A 23,088-nucleotide genomic window follows, 5' to 3' on the forward strand; every position below is an offset into this window, starting at 1 on the left:
GATAAACCCAGCCTTTTACAGTGCACGTTTATCACCTTATCCTTGTTGTGCGACAATCTTTATAGCATCAAGTTACCCTAAAAACCCCAAAGATTATTTGGGGTATGGAGCATCTCTTTTGAGGAACGTGGAAGCCTGTTTAGTCTCAAGAAGACTGAGAAGGGATCTCATTAATGCAAACAAATATCTCAGAGGTGGGTGCCAAGAAACTGGTACCAGGCTCTTTTCAGTGGTGCCCAGCCACAGGATGAGGAACAACACCCATGAACTAAAGCACAAGTTCCTCCTGTCCGTGAAGAACTCTTCACAAAGCATGGCAGAGCAGCTGCCCATGGAGGCGGCGGATCCTGCCTCCTGCAGACATTCCAAACCCCTGGGCGCCTTCCTGTGCCAGGTGACCCTGCCCGGGCAGGGCCAGCCAGAGCTCCTTTGGGACAGTTCGGGGATTCTGTGCATTTCCATTCCCATTTCCCTGTGCAGTCCCCGAGCGGCAGCCGGGTCACGGCGGGGAGAGGCGCCGCACACCCCGGGCTGCCCAGCTCCGGCTGGCGCTGCCGGCCGCTCTGACGGGCACCGTGCCGGCCCTCCCCGGCCGCTCTGACGGGCACCCTGAGGAACCTCCCCGGCCGCTCTGACGGGCCCCGTGCCGACCCTCCCCGGCCGCTCTGACGGGCACCCTGAGGAACCTCCCCACTGCCGGCCGGCCGGCCGCTCTGACGGTCACCCTGAGGAACCTCCCCGGCCGCTCTGACGGGCACCGTGCCGGCCCTCCCCGGCCGCTCTGACGGGCACCCTGAGGAACCTCCCCGGCCGCTCTGACGGGCACCCTGAGGAACCTCCCTGGCCGCTCTGACAGGCACCGTGCCGGCCCTCCCTGGCCGCTCTGACGGGCACCCTGAGGAACCTCCCCGGCCGCTCTGACCGGCACCATGCCGGCCCTCCCCGGCCGCTCTGACGGGCACCCTGAGGAACCTCCCCGGCCGCTCTGACGGGCACCCTTTAGGAACCTCCCCGGCCACCCGCCGGGACTCCCTCACGGCCACACCACTTCCGCCCCGCCGCGCCCCACTCGGCCATATGATGGCGCGGCGGGCGGAGTGACAGCGCCCTCGACCAATGGCATCGCGCCGCTGTTGGGGGCGGGGCCGAGCACAGGCAGAGTGACAGCGCCCTCGGCCAATGGCGCCGCGGCGCTGCCCGGGGGGCGGGGCTGGGGCGGCGGCGGGCGCGGGTCCCGGCGGGCGGGCCGGGAGCGCGGCGGGGCCGCCGGGGGGACGCGGGGCCATGGACGAGGCCGAACCGAACGAGCGCAGCCCTCTGCTGAGCAGCGGCGAGCGCGGGCGGGCGGCCAGCAGCGCCTTCCAGGGCCGGCGGCTGGCCTGCGCCGCCGTGCTGCTGGCCGAGCTGCTGGAGCGAGTGGCCTTCTACGGCATCACCTCCAACCTGGTGCTGTTCCTCAACGGGCCGCCCTACGGCTGGGAGGGCGCGCAGGCCAGCCAGGCGCTGCTGCTCTTCATGGGCATCACGTACCTGGTGTCGCCGTTCGGGGGCTGGCTGGCCGACGCCCTGCTGGGCAAGTTCGGCACCATCCTGCTCAGCATGGCGCTGTACCTGCTGGGCATGCTGGCCTTCCCCGTCATCGCCGCGCCGCACACCCGCCAGGGGCTGTGCGGGGACATCCCCCTGTTCCCCGTGGAGAACTGCTCCTCGCCGGCCGCCAACGCCACCCTGGCGCCCTGCTCGCAGGCCGGAGCCACCCGCTACTGCGCCACCGCCACCTTCGTGGGACTGGTCCTCGTGGGGCTGGGCGTCGGCTCGGTCAAGGCCAACATCACCCCGTTCGGGGCCGACCAGGTCGGGTATGGTGTGGCAGCTGCGGCGCTCGGGGTGCCCAGGGTGGCAGAGGGGCTTGCCGTGCTGGGGTGGGCAGTGCCCGGCCGACTGGCCTCCGTGCGGGTGCCGAGCCTGGCAGGGAATGGCATCACCCAGCCCTGGCCCTGTGCAGTGCCGCTGGCTCAGCTGGGCCACGTTCGGTGTCATTTCGGTGCCTGGGGGGTGTCAGGTCCCTTTGCTTTCCTGGTTACCCTGCCTCACACGTGGCATCTGAGTTGGCTGAGCCATCACCATGTCAGGACTTGGGTTGAATACTTAATGGCCATTAAGTGGACTGTTAATTGTCCTCACTGGTCAGTTTGTACCCAGTTAACGTGGCCTCAGAGCTCATCAGGTGAAGTACAAGATACACATTTGAGCTGTGACAAGGATGACATGCGGCTCCTAAGGCAGTGTCAGAGGCCTTCACCATCCTGAGATAAAGGATCTAACAGTGCAGAACTAACAATTTTTATGCTTTAGGTATTTGTGCACTGCCTTGCCCTGGAGTGCCATTTCTGTGCAGCCTGGTGCTGCATCACATGGTGGGGGAAGCTGCTCTGGCCATGGTAAACATCACCTGGGCTGTTCTAAGGACACATCCTGCCAAATGACCTTGTGGGGACCCGCCACAGTGATCTCATTCATTGGGTCATCACTGCAGAGCCCAGGGGCTGCACAGAAAATGTTTGAGAGGCAGCTGCAGTTCAGTAGCAACTGGAATGCTCTATGTAGGTTTTTTACAGTCCTGTGCTAAGGCAGTGTGGATGTTGAAATGTAATTTCTGCTTTGCAAATGGAGAATTCCAGCATGCTCAGGTACTGCTGAGCAGCTCTTCTAACTAAACTGAAAGTCCAGTGGCATGTCTGCTGGCTCACTGAGTTCTGGTTAGAGCAGGTATCAGAAATGCCATGCATTCTTTGAAAGAGGGAGAATCCACCACAGAACCATTGCCAAACATACCTCCATTCTCTGTTGTGCAGTTTGCATTTGTCATTCTTTGGCATTTTGTGTATTCTGAATTCTGGGTGAAAGGCAGTATATAAATGTAAAACATTATTATAGCCCAGGATTTTGTGTCCCCAGTGCATTAGCTCTGCTTGAGCCAGCCTGAGCCCATCAAGTGAAATAGCTTTAATATGACTTTATCTTGTAAGGTGTTTTTCAAAACTGACTGCTTATCCCCAGAACGCTTTATGAAAGTTAAATATGGGAGATAAATAATGGCAGGAACTGAGCAAAAGAAGAGCCATTGCCAATGGAAGTGTAGCTGTTGTAGCTGGATTTTGTAAAGGCTTTTCCCCCAGGATTTCAAGGGAAGCAGGTTTTGGCTGGGTTTGAAGATAATTCACAGTGATTTATGTAGGGTGAAGCAAAATAAATACTCCTTTCTGGGCCATAATAATCAGTGGAGCTCTGCCGAGGTCTGAATTTTTCCCCTTCTCTCTTTCTATGGCTTATCTCTTGTTAAATATATTACAGCATGCCACTTACCTTGGAGTGCAGTTTGGGGCCCTCTTGGGTGCCTTTTCCCTGCACAGGAATGCAGAAAACGCTGGGGAGATGAGTATATATCTATATAGGTGTATGTATCTATCTGTATCTCAGTCTACCTATCTGTATCTGAGAATAAAGTCTGTCCCGGAGCCACGTTCTTGGGAGGCCAGAGCACATTGCAAATGTGTTTGGGCTGGATGTGTGCTGAGAGGGTTTGTCCTCTTTCCCCAAGGAGGGGATGAATTGTACATCGTGTACATCAGTTGGCACAATCACCTTTCAGAATGTCAATTGCATTTCATTGCAGATCTCTTAGAAATTACCATGTGAATTTTTCAGCTTTAATGTATAGAATTTGGGTGGAGGGCTCTTGTATAATGAGAGGTTTCTTTATTTAGCAGAATCACTTTGTGGAATATGGGAAACTGAATGGCAATACTTACTTTTCTCTGTTTCCTAACTCTCTGTTGAGTGCCTGCTTTTAGAAGTGCTGTTGGACTAGAGTTAGGGTGAGTAACTCCCACCACTCAGCTTAGCAAAGAGAGTTCTGCCAGGCTGGGACAGAGCAGCTTTTCCCAGCTGTGTTTACAGATGTTTTTCTAGAAGTGTCAGCCTGTCGGTGGTGCTGTGTCAGTGTGAGGGGACGGTTCTCAGGATGGGGTTTCTCATCATGTGATCCCATGCCCTGGCACTTTCCAGTTCCCCTTTCAGGCCAGCGTTTGCTGTCACTTCCTGTTCTTGGAGCAGCCCGTGTGTGACTTTCTGCACTTGGGAAACAATGGCACTGCTGGTCGTTATTGTGAAAGCTGCTGCAGCCTCAGCACCGAGGCCAGAGGGGCAGCAGACTCCTACTCTGGTCTCAGCATAATCACTCTAATTATAGCTGGGTCTCTTGCAGGGTTACAGTGCCTGGGGAGGCCAGGTTTCACCAGCTGTGCTGCCCTCTGAGCTGCCTTCACAGCCAGTCAATATCAGGCTACAGCTGCCACAGATCTTCCAGCTCTGCTGAAACTGGTGCTGTACAGTTATTTTTTCCAGCTATTGGAAATTCCTGCTGTAAAGATGGCTTTAGAGTGATATTCAGCCCTTATTTATTTGTAGAGCATAGATTTTCCAGCCTCTGGATGAGGATGGGGAGCCAGGTATAAAGATTTGAAGGTCCCTGACTGCAACTTGGTTTGTTGTTGCTGCTGTCAGACTTCTTATGAGCCTGTGGACCTCGAAGGCTCTGCAGACAGCAAGTTTGAAACAAGTTGTGGCATTCAGGCCAGTAATAACAGATGGGAGAGGAACACACTTTATATGAGGACTTGCCGAATTTCAGTGTAAAAAATTGAAATTACGTAGCAGCTGAGTAATAGTGTGGAGCTCAGCTACCCAGCTCTGTCAGATGATCTCAGAGTCAGTGGTTGTGTGCAGTGATGGATTAGAGGGTCAGGATTCTGTACATTTGCACAGAACTCATCATTGTACCTTCTGTGGTAGGCTAAGGACAAGAACAGGCTTCTCTGTTCCATCCCTGCTCTGCTGTGTGGCTGCTCTCAGAGGTGACTGCAATGAGTTTGGGGCTGTTTGGTACATTTGTCACTTGTGACTCTCAGTTGACTGCAGGAACAAATGAAAACTACCACTGTCAGGGACTTTTGAGTGATCATGTTCCTTTCATGTGGGGTTTTGACAAGACATCTTCATAGTTCTTTGTCTTTGAGAAGATATTCCACCAGGTAGTCAGTGGGACCTTTATTCAGTTATTAATGTTTGCCAGTTAAATGCCATAGTGGCATTTCTGATGTGGCTGTGATGTGATTTTTAGTGCAAACATATGCTTTGATAAAGAAGGAAGAAATGGATTCTTTGCATTGTAAGTCTGTCATGTGTCTGTCCTTTGGTCACTCTGTCACAAAAAGGACACTGGAGATGGTGAAGGAAATTTCCAGAAAGGGCCACAGTGGTCACTATGGTCAGTAGTTTCCAGGTGAGGAATCACAAATCAGTCTAAATTTCCTACCTCTGAAAAGGCAGCAGAAAGGAAGATGTGACAGTGATTTGTGCCAGCAGTGGCAGGGGAGAGAGGCAGCAGTGGAGCAGGAATGGGATGGCAATGGGATGGAGCTGGGCTGTGACTGGAACAGGAATGGGATGGAGCTGGGCTGTGACTGGAGCAGGAATGGGATGGCAATGGGATGGAGCTGGGCTGTGACTGGAACAGGAATGGGATGGAGCTGGGCTGTGACTGGAGCAGGAATGGGATGGAAATGGGATGGAGCTGGGCTGTGACTGGAGCAGGAATGGGATGGCAATTGGATGGAGCTGGGCTGTGACTGGAACAGGAATGGGTTGGCAATGGGATGGAGCTGGGCTGTGACTGGAGCAGGAATGGGATGGGAATGGGATGGAGCTGGGCTGTGACTGGAACAGGAATGGGATGGAAATGGGATGGAGCTGGGCTGTGACTGGAACAGGAATGGATGGAGCTGGGCTGTCTGTGGATCAGGAATGGATGGAGCTGGGCTGTCTGTGGATCAGGAATGGATGGAGCTCAGCTCTCTGCAGCAGGAATGGGATGGCAATGGGATGGAGCTGGGCTGTCTGTGCATCAGGAATGGATGGAGCTCAGCTCTCTGCAGCAGGAATGGATGGAGCTGGGCTGTCTGTGGATCAGGAAGGGATGGAGCTGGGCTGTCTGTGCTGGTTCCTGGAACAAGGTGAAAGGAGGCAGGCTCAGACTGACTGGTTCAAAGCAGGCACTGGAGGCAGCCCTGCCCACTGTGCCATTGCCTGTGGAGCTCTTTGCCACGGGATGCTGTGCATTCTCAAAGCTGACCTGGGTTCAGAGGCAGGTTACACAGGCTCGTGGAGAGGAGAGCTGCTGCATTGTTTAAGCACAGAGAAGCCATCCTTGGCTCAGGAAGTTTCTCGGGAGCTAATGGTTGGAGGCTGGGATAATGCCTGTCAGAAGGCTCATGGTGTGCTTCCCTGTTCTTTCCTGCATCAAAGTTGGCTTTCTTCTCTCTTCTCTCCTTTGTAGAGATGTCAGCCAGGTCATGTGCAGGAGGGAGGATGAGAAGTCATCTGCCTTGCAGAAATAAGAGAACTGAGACTTTGTGATGAAGAAATGGAAACTTCATCAAACACATTGCTAACACTTACACAAGTTGGAGCACTGTGTTTCATTAATTGTTTGCTAATATCCTGCTGCTCATTGGGCTTTGGGAGGGATTCCTGGATTGAGCCACTGCTGCAGTTGATGAAAGTTAGGAATTGAGTACCAAGTTGAAGCTGGAGAGGGAGAATTTCTTGGGTTTAGCCTCCAGGATTGCATTGGACATTCTGACAGACGCACTGAATGCTGGCAGTGCTGTTAACTGTGCACAGGAATAGATTCTTTCATATTTCCTCTGTGGGGCTTGGCTAAATGCTACAGATGGGTTTGTGCACCACTGGGAAACCTGAAGCTGTTAATCAGAACTGGCAGTGTTAAAAACTCATTTTAAGACACAGCTTGCTTTTCATACTGCAAACTAAGTAGGGGTCTGTTGGAGATCTGGCAAATGAGGAGGGGAAATCTGCAGTTACAAATGAAAAATAACTGACTCAGCCAGGCTGGTGCATGGCACTGACTTGCTAGTCACTGTTAATGGCCTTTCAGTCATCAGCCACTGACAAATGCAGTATTATGGATTCTCCTGCAGACTACTTGATCTTTTTAATGTGTTTCAAACTTCAATTTGCATCATTTCTCTTACATCACCTCTTATGAGTGATGCTGGATTCCTGGGAGTGAATTACAAAATGTGGGGTAACTTACAGTAGACAATAATAAAGAGGGATGGTAAAACTGTACAGATAGTTCTATAAACAGGGATGTCTTTACTTTCACTGGAGAGACTGAGAGCTTCAAGCAGAAAAAATAACACTATGAACAGCGCTGACTTACAGGGATAAATATTTACTGGGGCCTCGTGATCCTCAGGCAACCCAAATTTAATTAATTTTTTTTAAAGGTCAGAAGGACAAGTGCTCAATTTGTGTTCTGATGAGAGGCATTAAGACTGTGTTAAAAATTAAATTTTTGTTTAATTACCAAGCATTCATTTGAGGCTTAGAGAATGGAATAGTGTTAACTGTTGTGTAAATACAGTTAGAAGAAGCAACTGTGGCAATGTGTGAATTTCTAGGTAATTTAACTTTTTGTTACTAAAAACCAGTTACTTAAACTCCTGTGATCTATGGGATGTTAATCTGAGGGAGCTTTTTGTAGAGCAATGACCCAGTGAGGGTCAGTGCAGTAGGAATAATAATGGCCTCTCTGGGGCAGCTGTGTCTCAGTAGTGTGGCTGTTTTATCCCTGTGCTGAGCTTCCAGAAGGTTTCTCACATAAAGGTGCAGCTCTCACTGAGGTGGCATCTCATCAAATACCATGTGAAGCCAAAACACTTAAATCATTCCAGTGTGACTCTAAATGAAACCTGAGCTCTTCGGTGTATTGAACTTGTCAGAATTCTAATTCAAAGATTCTAGTTCTGTTTAGCCTTATTTTCTTCAGAATCTGAAGGGCTTGCTTTTAATCTTCTCCAGGTCAAGGACCGGGGTCCAGAAGCCACAAGAAGGTTTTTTAATTGGTTTTACTGGAGCATCAATCTGGGAGCTATCCTGTCTCTGGGAGGCATTGCCTACATCCAGCAGAACGTGAGCTTTGTGATCGGGTACAGCATCCCCACGGTCTGCATCGGCATTTCCTTCATGGTGTTCCTGTGTGGCCAGAGCTTCTTCATCACCAAACCTCCTGATGGCAGTGCCTTCACAGACATGTTCAGGATCCTCACATACTCCTGCTGCTCCAAGAGGGGCCACGGGGAGCACTCAGCAAACAGGTTTGTGATGAGCTCTCCTGTGTGATCTCTCAGTCACCTAGGGCTGAGCTCCTCAGCTCACCCTGCCTGCTGGTCACTGCCACCACAGGCTGCAGGAGAGCAAGCAGGGAGCAGCTTTGCTGTGAGAGCTGCAGAGCTGGAGGCCTGGAGCTGCTTTCTGGGAGCTGAGGGACGGAGGAGGCACAGTGACATCCTTGGGTGTCCCTGCAGCCAGAGCGTGGCATGGAGGAGGCACAGTGAGATCCCTGGGTGTCCCTGCAGCCAGACTGTGGGCTGGAGGAGGCACAGTGACATCCTTGGGTGTCCCTGCAGCCAGACTGTGGGATGGAGGAGGCACAGTGACATCCCTGGGTGTCCCTGCAGCCAGACTGTGGGCTGGAGGAGGCACAGTGACATCCTTGGGTGTCCCTGCAGCCAGAGCGTGGGATGGAGGAGGCACAGTGAGATGGATCCCTGGGTGTCCCTGCAGCCAGAGCGTGGCATGGAGGAGGCACAGTGAGAAGATCCCTGGGTGTCCCTGCAGCCAGACTGTGGCATGGAGGAGGCACAGTGAGATGGATCCCTGGGTGTCCCTGCAGCCAGACTGTGGGATGGAGGAGGCACAGTGACATCCCTGGGTGTCCCTGCAGCCAGACTGTGGGCTGGAGGAGGCACACAGTGACATCCCTGGGTGTCCCTGCAGCCAGACTGTGGGATGGAGGAGGCACACAGTGACATCCCTGGGTGTCCCTGCAGCCAGAGATTGGGATGGAGGAGGCACAGTGACATCCCTGGGTGTCCCTGCAGCCAGACTGTGGCATGGAGGAGGCACAGTGAGATGGATCCCTGGGTGTCCCTGCAGCCAGAGCGTGGCATGGAGGAGGCACAGTGAGAAGATCCCTGGGTGTCCCTGCAGCCAGAGTGTGGGCTGGAGGAGGCACAGTGACATCCCTGGGTGTCCCTGCAGCCAGACTGTGGGATGGAGGAGGCACAGTGAGATGGATCCCTGGGTGTCCCTGCAGCCAGACTGTGGGATGGAGGAGGCACAGTGAGATGGATCCCTGGGTGTCCCTGCAGCCTGACCGTGGTGTCAGCTGAGCTCTGTGTCCTGCCACCTCGGAGCTCCTGAGGGTGTGCTGTACCCTGACTGGGCTGCTCTCAGCATTAGTTAACTTTCTTCTCTGGCACATGTTTGTGGATGCCTTCTGGTTTGAAAAGCACTGTCATCTGCATTTAGTGCTCTATGCAGCTTGATGGGGAGCCAGAATTTTGCCACTCTTAAGAGCTGCCCATGGAATACTGGTGGTTGGGTTGGATCACTGCTAAGAGATGTCAGGTGCCTGCTCTGCAGTGGGGTTTCATGTGCTCAGGTTGCCAAACTTCACAGGCAATATCACAAACTGCAGGTTACTCCAGGTTCTGCCAGTTACTCAGGGCTGGGCTCTGTGGGGAGGGTGGGAAATAAGGAAACTCCATGGCAGAAGGTTTCCTCTTGTGTTTCCACCTGCTGGGGATCCATTCTGGCCTGGCTGCCTTGCTGTAACTTACATGAATGACCCATTTTGGAAATGCACGAGCTTTTTACAAGGAAGAGAGGACTGCCAGTTGTGTTTACTAAACATGTCAAATCCCTTCCTGCAGTGAGGGCCAGGGAGTGCTGCACCCGCCCCGCAGGCAGAGCCTCTTCGAGATGGCCAAGCTGTCCCGGGGGGGCCCCTTCAGAGAAGACAAGGTGGAGGATGTGAAAGCTCTTGTCAAGATAATCCCTGTCTTTCTGGCTTTAATACCTTACTGGACAGTGTATTTTCAAGTGAGTAGTTCCAAATGGTTACAGTTATATTTTATGTAATTTCTAATTTAACATTTTTGGGGTGTTCTCTTCTAAATAGGAAACCTACCTTGAAGTTGAGAGATGAAAAATGACTACTAAGGAATGCTCGCAAATAATATTTTGACCTAATAAAAGAAAAAAATAAAATCATTACAGTTGTAGTTAAGACTCATAGTTGTACAAATTCACATATCCTAAAATACTGTGCTCTGTTTTATCTTGCAGCTGTTTCATATAGGTCAGGCTTAGTGGTCTAGACCTCATTTTAGTTTTCAGGTTCTGCCTTATGATGATTCGGGATATCAGATACATTTTGGGCAAAAGAAACAATGCAGAAATTGTTTTCAAAGACACACAAATGATTCTTGGTGTTTTTAGTAAAAATAGCTGCAAGGTTAAAAAATCTTGTGATGTTCTGAATGTAATCGTTTTCAGTTTGCTGTGTTGGCATTTCACCTCTGGTATAATCTTTGTTAATGATTGCAAAATAAAAATATCTTGCTGTCAGCACTCCTTGTCCAAGTAATCTCAACTCCTCTTTCCTGATGCTAGATGCAGACAACATATGTATTGCAGAGCCTCCATCTGAGGATTCCTGAGATATCCAATGACACCAACTCCATCCACACGGTGAGCAGAGCAAAACAAGAGCAGGGCCTTTCTTTAGTGGAAATGCAGATTGGGTCAGGGTGGTACAACAATTCCAGGAGGTGCAGGCAGTGCCTTTGGGGATCAGGGGCCTCAGCCTTTGGGGGTTTAGGAGCACGATGCACATCCCAGATTTTGTTATGCCAGCACGTGCCTGGAGTTCACACCAGCCTGCTCTGGATGCATTCAGGTAACTCTCACTGCTTTCATCCTGAGTTTCTTTATCCTTCAGTGGCCAAAGTGTGACCTTTGGAGAAAGCTGATCAATCTCCCTGCCCTGAGTTTCCAGAGCAGGACAGAAGCTTTTCTGCAAGCCCAGTAGGAATAAACACCCACCCTTAAGTGATACATTAGCATTTGGAATTTGAGACACATTTGTTACTCTAGACTGCCTAATCAATAATCACTTTACCTTCAGCATATTGAAAGAAGCTGTTCAATCAATACTTTCAAGAAAGGCTGGCATCATGTGATGCAGAAATGGCACAGAGAAGTAAAGCACAGGATTTACAGGGTTTACATGTGTTACACCACCCTCTCTGGCCATTTGACAAGTGTAACTTGATTTTAATTGAACTTTGCATGTACATTAGTAAGACTGTTTCTGCTCTTCTGTGGCATATTTCTGATAGTTCTAAGCTTAAAGGAGAAATACAGAGCATGGCTATTAAATGCTTTTCATGACTGAATTAGGTACAAAGTTCAATTCTGTCAGAGGAGAAACTGAGCTTACAGATGTATGAGCAGCCTGATTCAGTGAAAACCTGAATAGCTGAATATTTTCTTCAGTTTTTAAACACTCTTATTTGACTTTTCACAATGTCTGTCAGTGCATTGTTGTTTATTTCAGATCAAAGTGTTCAATCAGAACATTATTTGTAAAATAATAGTAAAAATTACCTCTTAAGTATGAAATTGCTTTAATCATCTTCCCTTTCAGTTCCCAGCAGCCTGGCTGACCATGTTTGATGCAGTGCTTATCCTGATCCTGATCCCCCTAAAGGACAAGCTGGTGGACCCCATTTTGAAGAGGCATGGCTTGCTGCCATCCTCCCTGAAGAGGATTGCAGTGGGGATGTTCTTTGTGATGTGCTCTGCCTTTGCTGCAGGTAAGAAAGCGACTTGGGCATCTCCTGACACAGTGAATTGTCCAGCTCACTGCTACAGCTTTTTCTAAAGAGCTGTGTGAATATTTAATTCAGCATTATTCAGATCTTTTTTAGCAGGATAGTTGGAATGTGCCTTCATGGATGCATTTTCCTCGATAAAGGGGACTGTATCCAACAATTTACTAAACTGTTTTGAACACTTGCAATAAAATTGGACCAGTTTTCCTGCCTGAGGTAGACTTTGCATACACTCCTTAAAAATGTTTCTTCATGCATTCTGACTCACGAGTATAAAAAAGCTGAAATTGTACCCAATATCCTTTCCCTTGCTCTGAAATAATAAAGTTAGGTCATGGCTGAACAGGAGTTTCCTCCCACTTTGGGTTTGCTCCCCCCTCTTCCTGTCCCTAATGTTTGGGAATTAGTGTAGTGTAAAATAGCTCAGCTGTAGCATGAAAGGGAAAAGATGGCAACTCTGCTGGCCCCATAAATCAGCTGCTTTTGAGAGGATTTCAGGTTGTTAAGTGCTGCTGATGTGGAACTGAACATCTCTGAGCAATGCTTCACAGGATCTATAGCCCTCACCAGCATCACTGTAATGAACATCCTGATAAAGCATTATAGCATTAAATAAATTCATGGCAGCACTTGGGATCCCCTCTATTTTAGGGAGAGGGACACTTTGTATGGCTATTAAGATCTCTGTCAATGAGAGAGGTAATTATTAGGCCAAGGTCACTTTGTGGGCAAGGAAAGTTCTTCAAGCAAAGTAATTTAAAGTTAAATCAGAAGTGTTTCTCTTATTCCATGTTTCTCAGGACACTGCTGCTGCAGAGAGGATGATGTAAAACACTTAAATGTCAGCTCTTTAAATAGAACCTGTGGGCTCACATATGAGGGAATTCAAAACCAGCAATATCTGTCTTTATTCCTGGTGGGGAAGAGCACATCAAGCTGTGAGAGCTGAGCTGGGGAATGGGCTCATACAGCACAATTCCTTCAAGTTTCTGATGCTTTTTCCAATTCACCTGCAAATGTAACACATGCTTTTGTTGGTTTGATCCTCCCCAAGTCTGCCCCAGTGGAAAGTGAAAAGGTGAATTCTTTGGGTGATTATTTGCAATCTGTTTGGAAAGTTTAACCTTTTGGAGTAACTTGACATCTCTTCATCATAACAGGAATTTAAGAGCTTCAGTTGGGACAAATTTGGGGTTTAGGAAAATGTTTATTTCTAGCAAGGTGTTGGTTTCTATGTTTCACTCAATTTTTATTTTCTCATTAAGTGATATTTAGAGTTGCCATATTTTAACATTCTTGAAATACACTATTACTACCAACCACTGCTGCCTTTGAGAGGGACACTAAATGAAATTTAAACACATGAAAATGTCAAGAATTTGCAATCATGGAAATATCTTAAAGATTTGTTTGTGCCATATTTCCATTTTGACTTGCTTATCCGACAGCCATTAATTGTGGACACTGCTCACGCTGCCTATTAGATTGGTTAGATTACTTAAAATATTTTACAGGCTGTGTTAAAATACAACTGATCAGATTTAATGAACATCTGCTGTGCTTCATGCATCTTATGGTGAGTTCTGAGCAGCAATGTTCAGGGTTATTCAGCTGGAAAATCTACTTCATTTATAGAGTTTAAACCATTATAGCAAGAAGTTCAGATTATTTTAACTACTAAGAGTTTAAAATGAAATGTGAAACTTGCCTATCAAAGTCTTAAGGGAAGAATCAATAGATTCCAGATACTGAAGTACTTTGAAGATGAATTTATGGCAAAGTTTGGTATATTGTAGTTGTGCTCCTAGGTGGCTCAGTGGTTATTTTGTAAGAGCATAAACACATTAAAATCACTTGATGTTTTGAGGTGCAACAATTCTGTGTTGAGTGTAAATAAATTAATTTATGTCTGAGCTCTTAGATGACTCTACTGCTTTGTTTACACTTTAATTGAGCTCCACTCTAAAGTGTTGGGCAGCTATATTAAAATTAAAACATCAAGAAGTCCAGTTTTATTTTAATTACAGCAGCTTTTCATGGTTCAGAGGGCACTGAGGTAAGTGAAAAGCTAAAGTAAGATAAGATGGGTCATCTAAAAAGAAGTGATGAATATAGAGAGAATGTGGGGGCTGGCCTGCCATGAAGAAGTAATAAATTCAGAGCAGTCTTTACCTAAACCCAGATGTTAGTGAGAAATTTGGCACTGTCACTTAGCACAGAGGGGCTGATCTGGCTGTTCCCCTTTTATTTTTAAAAAATGTTTTAAATTTTAAAAAGAAGTTTTATGTCATAGACTTGGGAAGACCCAGGAGAAGAGGAATTGTGTTGTACATCAGGAATTGTGTTTGTTTCTGGGAAGTGCTGCCAGTGTGGCTCAGAGGGGTTCAGCAGCTCGTGGAACGTGTCCATGGCAGCTCTGGGTCCTGCAGGAAAGGGAAGGGCACTGAGGAAGCAGAGGGAGGCTCTGCACGTGCTGTGACAGCCATGAGCAGCCTGTCTGAGCCCTGCACGTGCCTCTGGGGACACATTTGGGTCCCAGGTGAGGGCAGGCTGTGGTTTTGGGGACACATTTTGGGTCCCAGGTGAGGGCAGGTTGTGGTTTTGGGGACACATTTTGGGTCCCAGATGATGAGGGCAGGTCGTGGTTTTGGGGACACATTTGGGTCCCAGGTGAGGGCAGGTTGTGGAGGGCAGGTTGTGGTTTTGGGGACACATTTTGGGTCCCAGGTGAGGGCAGGCTGTGGTTTTGGGGACACATTTTGGGTCCCAGGTGAGGGCAGGTTGTGGTTTTGGGGACACATTTTGGGTCCCAGGTGAGGGCAGGTTGTGGTTTTGGGGACACATTTTGGGTCCCAGGTGAGGGCAGGTCGTGGTTTTGGGGACACATTTGGGTCCCAGGTGAGGGCAGGTTGTGGCTCAGGACAGCACTGATGCAGGCTGGGAGTGGCAGTGGCTCAGCCCTGCTCCTCTGGATGGTGCTGAATAAATTCACCTTATTTCCAAGGATAAGGGATGAGAGTTCCTTTATAGAGGTCTCTTTTGGGTGCAGCAGGAGTTTTATTAACTATTAGCTATTCTGTGTACTTTATGTGAGTCAATGGCTTAATCTGGGCAACTTCAACAAAACCCCAGAGCATTATTTGATATTCACTTTCTACCCTAAACTGTTGTGCTGAGCAAGCTAAAAATGCTTATATTTTACACTATCCTGTCTCTTTTTCATTCCATATGAAGTACTTTCTATGCAATGTATTGCTTGTAAATCAAGCTCTAATGAGCTCTTGGATCTCTTTGGATGAAAAGTGTCATATAAATGTCATAATCATATTCATAGAGGGTTTTCATAGCTGTACAGGACTGGTGTAGCCATTTCCATAAGCAAAAGGATTTCTAATTTATGAATACTGTGGTGGCAGTTGAAATGGTACAACAGTGCAAAGTAGTAGTTTGTGAAAATGAGATTGTCTTTAAAGAAAGCCCAGCACAGTGTCCATGAGAGCTCTGAGCTGATCCATCCAGAAATGGGCTAAGTGTTTGTATAATTATTGCCACTGAATGAGAATGTAATCACTAATTCTATGGCAGAACAACCATGGCTTGAAATAACACCAGCAGAAGTAGTCTGAAATGCTTTATGTCAGGAAATAAATACATATTCCTGTTGTATCTCTTCTAATTGCAATGCAGGGCTGAATCCTAATTTAATTCTTAATGTGGAGAAACAATGTTTGCATCTTAGGTCAATCTTTTTTCCCTCCCCTTTCACACAGGAATTCTGGAAAGCAACAGACTGAAAATTGTGAAGGTTAAAACAATTAACCAGACAATTGGGAATGTTACATACCACGCTGCAGATTTGCCAATCTGGTGGCAGATTCCTCAGTATGTGCTGATTGGATTCAGTGAAATATTTGCAAGTATAGCAGGTAAGAGTGTGTGTGTGCTGAAATCTGCTTTTGTATCTGTCATAAATGATGGAATCTTAGAAAATAAATCCTTCTCAAGTCATTACAAGTAAGCTCTGATGTTCCCAAATACATTTTCATACAACATTGCTCAATTTAAGTGGCAAAGCTCACCACTGTCTTACACATTTGAAGCCTGGCTATGTAAGACTGTGCTTTCAAAATTAAATTTCAAGCAGAGTGACACCTGAAATATTTGTGTGACATCTAGTTAGTGCTGGATATTTGCAAGCCTTAATGGAAAAAAATCTACTCTTTCAATATTGTATTTTAATGCAGTTTTGTGTCCTCTGAATATTCCTCTGTGTTGGAAATATAATTTGAGCTTTGTGAATTTTTTTTTGTCTTATAAACTGAGCTCACATTTTAGAAAGTCAATTAGTAAGTGGAAACACCTTTCTGAGGGCAAAGGGAAGAAATAAACCACACTGAGAAAGACTTACCAGTTTAAATTGATGTTACTTGAGCTTTTCCATCTATGAAATAAGAAAAGTTTTTGTGAATATTAATACTGAAGTAGGTATTTTTCTATCATTTTGTCTACTTTATTTCTAGATCAGTTTTTCTGTAGCTATTCCAGTATTTCAACATGACTCTAAGCAAACTGAAACTGCTCACATTTTCTTGAACAAATGCAAGAGATGCTGAGTTCCCCAGCAGTGCCCTGTGTCATGTGGGGCAGCTGTGTGCCCACAGGTTCGTCAGCTGAAAGTGCAGTGGGAGGAGAGCAGTACAAAATCACATTTTCTGCTTTGTTTCCTGTGTGTGCAGGCTCAGGCCATTCTGCCTGTGGTTTTCCAGCCCTGTGTCCTGGGCTGGCTCAGGGGAAATGCCCCTGGATCTCTGGGCACAGATTGCTGCTGGAGCAGGGCTGGGTGACCAGGACAGAAACAGCTCTGAGAGTCCAGGCTTGGCCCTGCTGCAGCAGGAGCTCCCTGCTGCAACCCTCCAAAACTCCTCCAGTGGCTCTGGAAAACTCATTTTAAACTCACTGCATTTCTGCTTGACTCCAGCCCCTTATCATCCAAGTGTTGAATTGTGTTTGCAAATACTGAGCTGTGGGCTCATGCCCTCACACTGGGGCACCCCCAGCTCCTTTCCTTGGCCTGCTGTGGCAGAGCTCCTGTTTCACTTCCCTGGGGAGGCCACTTTCATTGCTGGGCAGTGGCAGCCTGCAGTGAGGTCTCTGCTCTGGGAGAGGAGCTGGCCCTGGCCCCAGCTGCCACACATTTGTTCCCCTCTGGGTGAGCACACAACTTGTGCCCCAGCAGGGCTCTGCTACCCATGGGCTGCTGTCATCACAGCTGCTAGGAAATAAAATAAGGTGCTTGCACTGCTTGGCAAGGAGAATAAAAGTGGGGTTTGTTATTTTTCCTATCTGCTCATTTGCTGTCCATTTCTTAATCTGTGTATGGTACCTGTCACAAGTGCCAGCACACAAAAATCTGAACATAAAATCTTGCCTGATTTAGTTAGTTACTACAACTAAGGCTGTATTTAGCATTTTTATCCAAAGAGTAAAATGAATTACTTGTGGCCAGTTTTGTTACAGTGCCACTTCAATCCCAACTCAGATAAACAGATGACTTATCAGAAACACAAGTGTTCACGGAAAATTAAACCAATTTCTTCCCTCTTACACAACCTTGTTTCTCTATCAGGTACTATTAATAGTTCATAGATGTTTGCAAGGAAAAAACAGCAAAGCTGTCTGCAGGCTGTGGAAAGGCCCTGAAGCACTCTCTGCTTGCTGAGCTCCAGGCTGAGAGGGCTCTGGTGGAGTTCTCTGGGAGAACTCTTTAAGGCTTGCACAATTCTCATGGGAATATTCTGCTCTTCTGCACTGCTGCGTCTGTGCCAACAGCATTAGAACTTCAAAAGCTCTTGGTCAGTGTTGGGAAAGAAATGCACCAGAAATTCTATGCACACCTTAATTGCTTTGTGTAGTGCACTTTCATTGGATTTTTTTTTACAAAGGGTCTTTCCTGCCTTCTGATTTTTATCTGAATAGAACTCTTAATATTTTTAAGTCCTCTCAAGACTCAGAGTGTACTTTACCAGTTCAGTATTTAACTTGATAAAGGCATCTACTGTGCTATGAAATTCAGGCTTAAAACAAGCAAAGTGTTACTGGTAACAAAACTATAATGGTGGGGAAATGTTTGTTGTGAACAAAAATAGCCCAAGAGCTGAAACATACCTCTGTTTTTCTGTTTACTGTAAAACTAAGCATATTCTTATTAAGCCACATTAGTTACACTTGGGGTACCTTTAAAAAGATGACACACATTGCATAAATCTTTTGTATTATTCTGTCAATCCTCCTAAAGCACCCTTGTCTAACTGGGGATTGTAATCTCACATGACAACACCAGCGAGGGGCTTTCATTTCAGAAGTGCTTGTTTGCAGGAGCATGAAATAATTATCAAGGGCTGCCAGCAGCCAAAGGAGCTCTGAAGGCAAAGAAAGCATTTTATATTCTTTATGCCAGATTAAATAGTAGTGTTGCTGCAAAAGTCACTCAAATTTAGAAATGTACCTTATTTTGTTGCAAAAAGGGCAGGGTTACACTCATTTTGGTTTTTGTTCTGAGTCTTAAGGTCTTTTTCCAGCTGGAACAGTCAGATGCAGTGTATCTGTAAAATAAACAAGAAAAGAAGGAGTTCAGATCTTTTCATGTGTTACACCTGACCTTAACTGGTACAAACACTGAGAAGCCTGGTGCCCAGGCTGTGGCTGGGCTCAGGAGCCCTGTGGCAGCTCTGATCACCCAGCCAGAACTCCCAAACAAGCTGCTGTGTGCCCAGAGGAGTCTGCTTGGTTTTTCTGAAAGTGCAGCTGGACAGGTAAATCCTCCTTGGAAAATCAGAATTGTTGTATTGGTAACAGAGCTGGGAAACAAAGGCAGAGTTAATCCTGGCAATAAATGGCACTGTGCCCCCTGCCCTGCCCCTGGCAGCTGTGCCTGTGTCTGTTCCATCTCTGGCTGAGTTTCAGTTCCTGCTGGCCCTCCCAGCTCCCTGCTGGCCCCAGGACATGGAGCAGCAGGGCAGTGGCCACCAGCCACAGCTCAGGTGTCTGTTAAAGAAATTGGCTGGATGAGTAATCACACAGATTTTGGTAAGTGTGTTTTTCAGTGTGCTCATGGGCTGGAAAGTAGAAGTTTCAGTTAAGCATCAAGGACACGGCACTGTTGAGTTTTAACAGTTTTTTAACACAGTTATTATTTTCAAAATATGAATTTGTCTACTGCTCTGTCATAGTTTCATTTTGCATCTAAGCATGAAATAATGCGAGGAGGCTGCTGCTGGAGCACTGAGCACCCAGCTCTGCTCCCCCAGAACAAAGCTCCTCCCTCACAGCACTAGGGTGCCTTGAATTGTTCATTCTTTCCTTCCAAAGAAATGCCCCTGGATTTGTTAAACCAGCCTGGAGCAGTCAGACAGCAGTGGTGCTGTAAATAAAGCATGCCTTCATTATGCCAGACACGAGAGTTATGCAATTTCAGGTCTGTAATGCTCTCCTTGCAAGGAAAAATGTTAGATGAGGTAGCATTAATTCCCAGTATGAGCAGACTGTTTTGAAACAAGCATTTCACCTGTCAGAAAGAGCTCTGCAAGGAATGGATTTGATTGTCTCTTGTGAATAATCCCATTTGATTTTTGACAGGAGTATTATTCTAAAAAGGAGAGTTAATCATGGGCATTAATCTTTGTGTGGCAGAGCCTAACCCAGTGTGTGCTCTTGGTACACAAATGCACTAGCACAGATTTGCAGATGGATGCTCACTGGTACCCTTTTCTTGGGTTTATTGGTTGAAATTTGAGCAAAGACAGCTGAAAGTTCAAGCCCTATATCTACAAATTTTAAAAAGAATTGCTTGCTAGCAAGCAATGAACTCGGAGAATTCTAGATCAAAGTAAATTAAATTAAAATAATTACTGCCTTTCCAGTTCCAGTTAATGTCTCTCTCTGCACACTGAGAGACAGAGACACTGAGGCTGTAAGAAATAAATGTTCATGGCTCATGCAAGAGTGACTTTTTCCTTTTTCCCTTGTCCTGCCTGTACTGCCCAGCAGCCAGGGAAGCAGGGGAGGTGGGAAACGTGGAGCTGCCAGGTTTGAGCTGGTTTAATTCACTTCCTTGAGGGTCATTTTAGACAGAAGAATGAATATGTTGGTTCAGAAGATTCCTTGATTTTAGACATGGAACATAAATAAGATCAAAGTCTGTGTCTCAGCATTGGGTTGGTGCATTGATGACCTTTTAGAGGATTCATAAAGCAATTAAAAGGAGCTGGGAAGTGCTAAGGATTCACTACACACCTGTGGCTTCTAGAACAATCTGCTCTCATTTCTTACGTACTCTAATAGCATTTTTTCATCTTTGAACACAGGTCTGGAGTTTGCATATTCAGCTGCTCCCAAGTCCATGCAGAGTGCCATTATGGGGCTGTTCTTTTTCTTCTCGGGGATTGGCTCCTTTGTTGGCTCTGGGTTGTTGGCACTGGTGTCCATTAAAGAAATTGGCTGGATGAGTAATCACACAGATTTTGGTAAGTGTGTTTTTCAGTGTGCTCATGGGCTGGAAAGTAGAAGTTTCAGTTAAGCATCAAGGACATGGCACTGTTGCGTTTTAATAGTTTTTTAACACAGTTATTATTTTCAAAATATGAATTTGTCTACTGCTCTGTTATAGTTTCATTTTGCACCTAAGCATGAAATAATGTGACTGTGCAGAATAATTCACTGCCCTCATGACAGCATGAGGAACACCTCTGCAGAGCCTCAGTTACTTGCTCAGCTCTTACTGCATTTCATCTCTAGAAATTACAAATATTTTCATTTCAGTAAAAAATATTTAAATTACATGCAGCAGAAGAATATATTTGGTATAAAGTACTGAAATTGCTTTCTGTGGTTATGAGAAGTAAAATGTACCCATTTCTCTCCAAGTGATTATTCAGCTTCCTCATTTCAAGTGACTTCATTGAAATTACCATGAGTTAATTCTGCACTTCTGTCTGCTAGCTATTTATACTCCTAAAGTTCAACAAATCACCTGCTTTGAGTTGCCAGTGGAGGTTAAAAATAATTACTGGCACCAGTAGGTGGCACCTTGGGAATTTCAGAAAACCCTCCCATCCTCAGTGGGCTGATTAGTTCAGCCAGGAGGAGTGTGAACAGTTCTTCAGATGTCTGCTAGACCTGCCATGTGCACATGGCTTAAAACTGCAGCCTGAACTTTCAGTTTGGTCCAGGAGAATTTGCCATTTCATCTGGATTCACATTTACCAAAAAGCAGTGGTGCCTGATTCCTGCATGTGCCACAAGCTGGCATCTGTGACTTGTAAGTTCTTCAAAAGATAACAAGCAGCTTGAACTTAGGGAAGTGTCCTCCCCAAAGGAATATTTCACCCCATTGAGACTCCTTTTCCTCCCAAATCTCCTGAGGAAGTTCCCTCTCTCCAGCACCTCAGGGGTGGTTGCTGCCATTGAATTGACTTGTTTCTCCCACCAAAACTAAGATTTCATGGGTTTAATATCCCATCTCATAAAGGATAATTACTACTCTTTAAACACATCTGCTCTTGAAATGGAGATTCACATCTATATTGTATTTTAAATGTCAGGGAAAGGCTCAGTTTAATTTTATTGCATTTTATGATAAGTTCATTTAATTGAATCTTAAGTTTCAGTAATTAAAGTAATTGAATCTGCACGTTTATAGGCTTGCAGCAGGAACAGCTGCTTGGGGTCCATGCACACGTCACTGTTTTAGTCTCTGCAACACATCTGATAATTGTAATGGTCCAGTTGGCTGTGCTGTGCTGGAAATGAGCCACGATATATTGTTCTTGGAAATCCAGCAGGAGCTGGGCATGCTTCCTAACAGAGGAGTGATGTTTTAGCAATGAGCTTCCTGCATTTAACACTGTTCAGTGTCCAGAGCAGTAATTTGTGACAACTCACAGGGGTCATCACAGGCGGACTGAGCCACAAAGAAATCCCCTATGTTTTCATGAACTCTAAACTTTGTTGCCAAAAAAGGCTGAGAAACAATTGCAATAATGGCTTTTTTCGTATCTGTGGAGTGGCCAACTTCTTCCTTTACAGCATTCATTTTTTGTGTTTTTTTAAATTTTCTTTTGACTTGGTCTAAGGCATTGGAGAACAAAGGAAAACATTGCTTATCCTGGGCACACCTTCCTCAGCAGTGCCAGCCTTTGCTGTGGATAATTAAAATGAACTTTGCTGTGGGATGGAAATGTGGTTTGGTTTGGTTTGGTTCTGCACAAAAGTCTTCACTAACACCTAACAAGATTCACGTTTTCGTTTGTATCATCTTCCTTAATGCTTTTTTCCTCCCCAATTGTTCCCAGGCAACATCAATGGCTGCCAATTGAACTATTACTTCTTTCTGCTGGCTGCTATCCAAGGAGCCACCCTGCTGCTGTTCCTGATTGTGTCTGTCAAGTACGAGCACCACAAGGCCAAGGCGGGCGAGGCGGCTGCCAACGGGAGGCTGTGAGCCTGTGAGGCAGGGCACCCTGTGCCAGGCAGGGCACCCTGTGCCAGGCAGGGCAGTGCCAGCCAGGGCCTGCCCAGGGACCTGCAGCCCTGCCCTGTGCCCGTGGGGAAGTGCCTTAGGGCAGGGGCTGCTTCTTGCACTACGGCCTGCCAGGGACAGCAAAGCTGGGTGTGAGTCACTGCAGGCTCTGGAGCTGCTCTGTGCCCATGGCTCTGGAGCTGAATCCATCCCCTGCAGGCTCTGGAGCTGCTCTGTGCCCATGGCTCTGGAGCTGAATCATCCCCTGCAGGCTCTGGAGCTGCTCTGTGCCCATGGAGAGATAAATCCATCCACTGCAGGCTCTGGAGCTGCTCTGTGCCCATGGCTCTGGAGCTGAATCATCCCCTGCAGGCTCTGGAGCTGCTCTGTGCCCATGGGCAGATAATCCACTGCAGGCTCTGGAGCTGCTCTGTGCCCATGGGGGCAGATAAATCCATCCCCTGCAGGCTCTGGAGTTGCTCTGTGCCCATGGGGAGCTGAATCCATCCCCTGCAGGCTCTGGAGCTCAATCCATCCCCTGCAGGCTCTGGAGCTTCTCTGTGCCCATGGGCAGATAAATCCATCCCCTGCAGGCTCTGGAGCTGAATCCATCCCCTGCAGGCTCTGGAGCTGCTCTGTGCCCATGGGGAGCTGAATCCATCCCCTGCAGGCTCTGGAGCTCAATCCATCCCCTGCAGGGTCTGGAGCTGCTCTGTGCCCATGGGAGATGTTCACTGGGCTCCT

At 47.1% G+C, this 23,088-nt stretch overlaps 1 protein-coding gene across 1 annotated transcript; it reads left to right on the forward strand.

Annotated features, from left to right (window-relative positions):
* The first annotated feature begins 1,284 nt into the window (after positions 1 to 1,284).
* On the forward strand, positions 1,285 to 22,566 carry SLC15A4 (solute carrier family 15 member 4). Its single transcript, XM_058037184.1, has 8 exons — positions 1,285 to 1,854; positions 7,948 to 8,243; positions 9,864 to 10,032; positions 10,606 to 10,683; positions 11,642 to 11,810; positions 15,599 to 15,754; positions 20,192 to 20,350; positions 22,178 to 22,566. Exons 1-8 carry the CDS (start codon positions 1,285 to 1,287, stop codon positions 22,324 to 22,326), a joined length of 1,746 nt encoding a protein of 581 aa, XP_057893167.1. The 3' UTR covers positions 22,327 to 22,566.
* The last annotated feature ends 522 nt before the right edge of the window (positions 22,567 to 23,088 follow it).

Source organism: Melospiza georgiana, chromosome 18, assembly GCF_028018845.1.
Source record: "Melospiza georgiana isolate bMelGeo1 chromosome 18, bMelGeo1.pri, whole genome shotgun sequence".
NCBI lineage: Eukaryota > Metazoa > Chordata > Aves > Passeriformes > Passerellidae > Melospiza > Melospiza georgiana.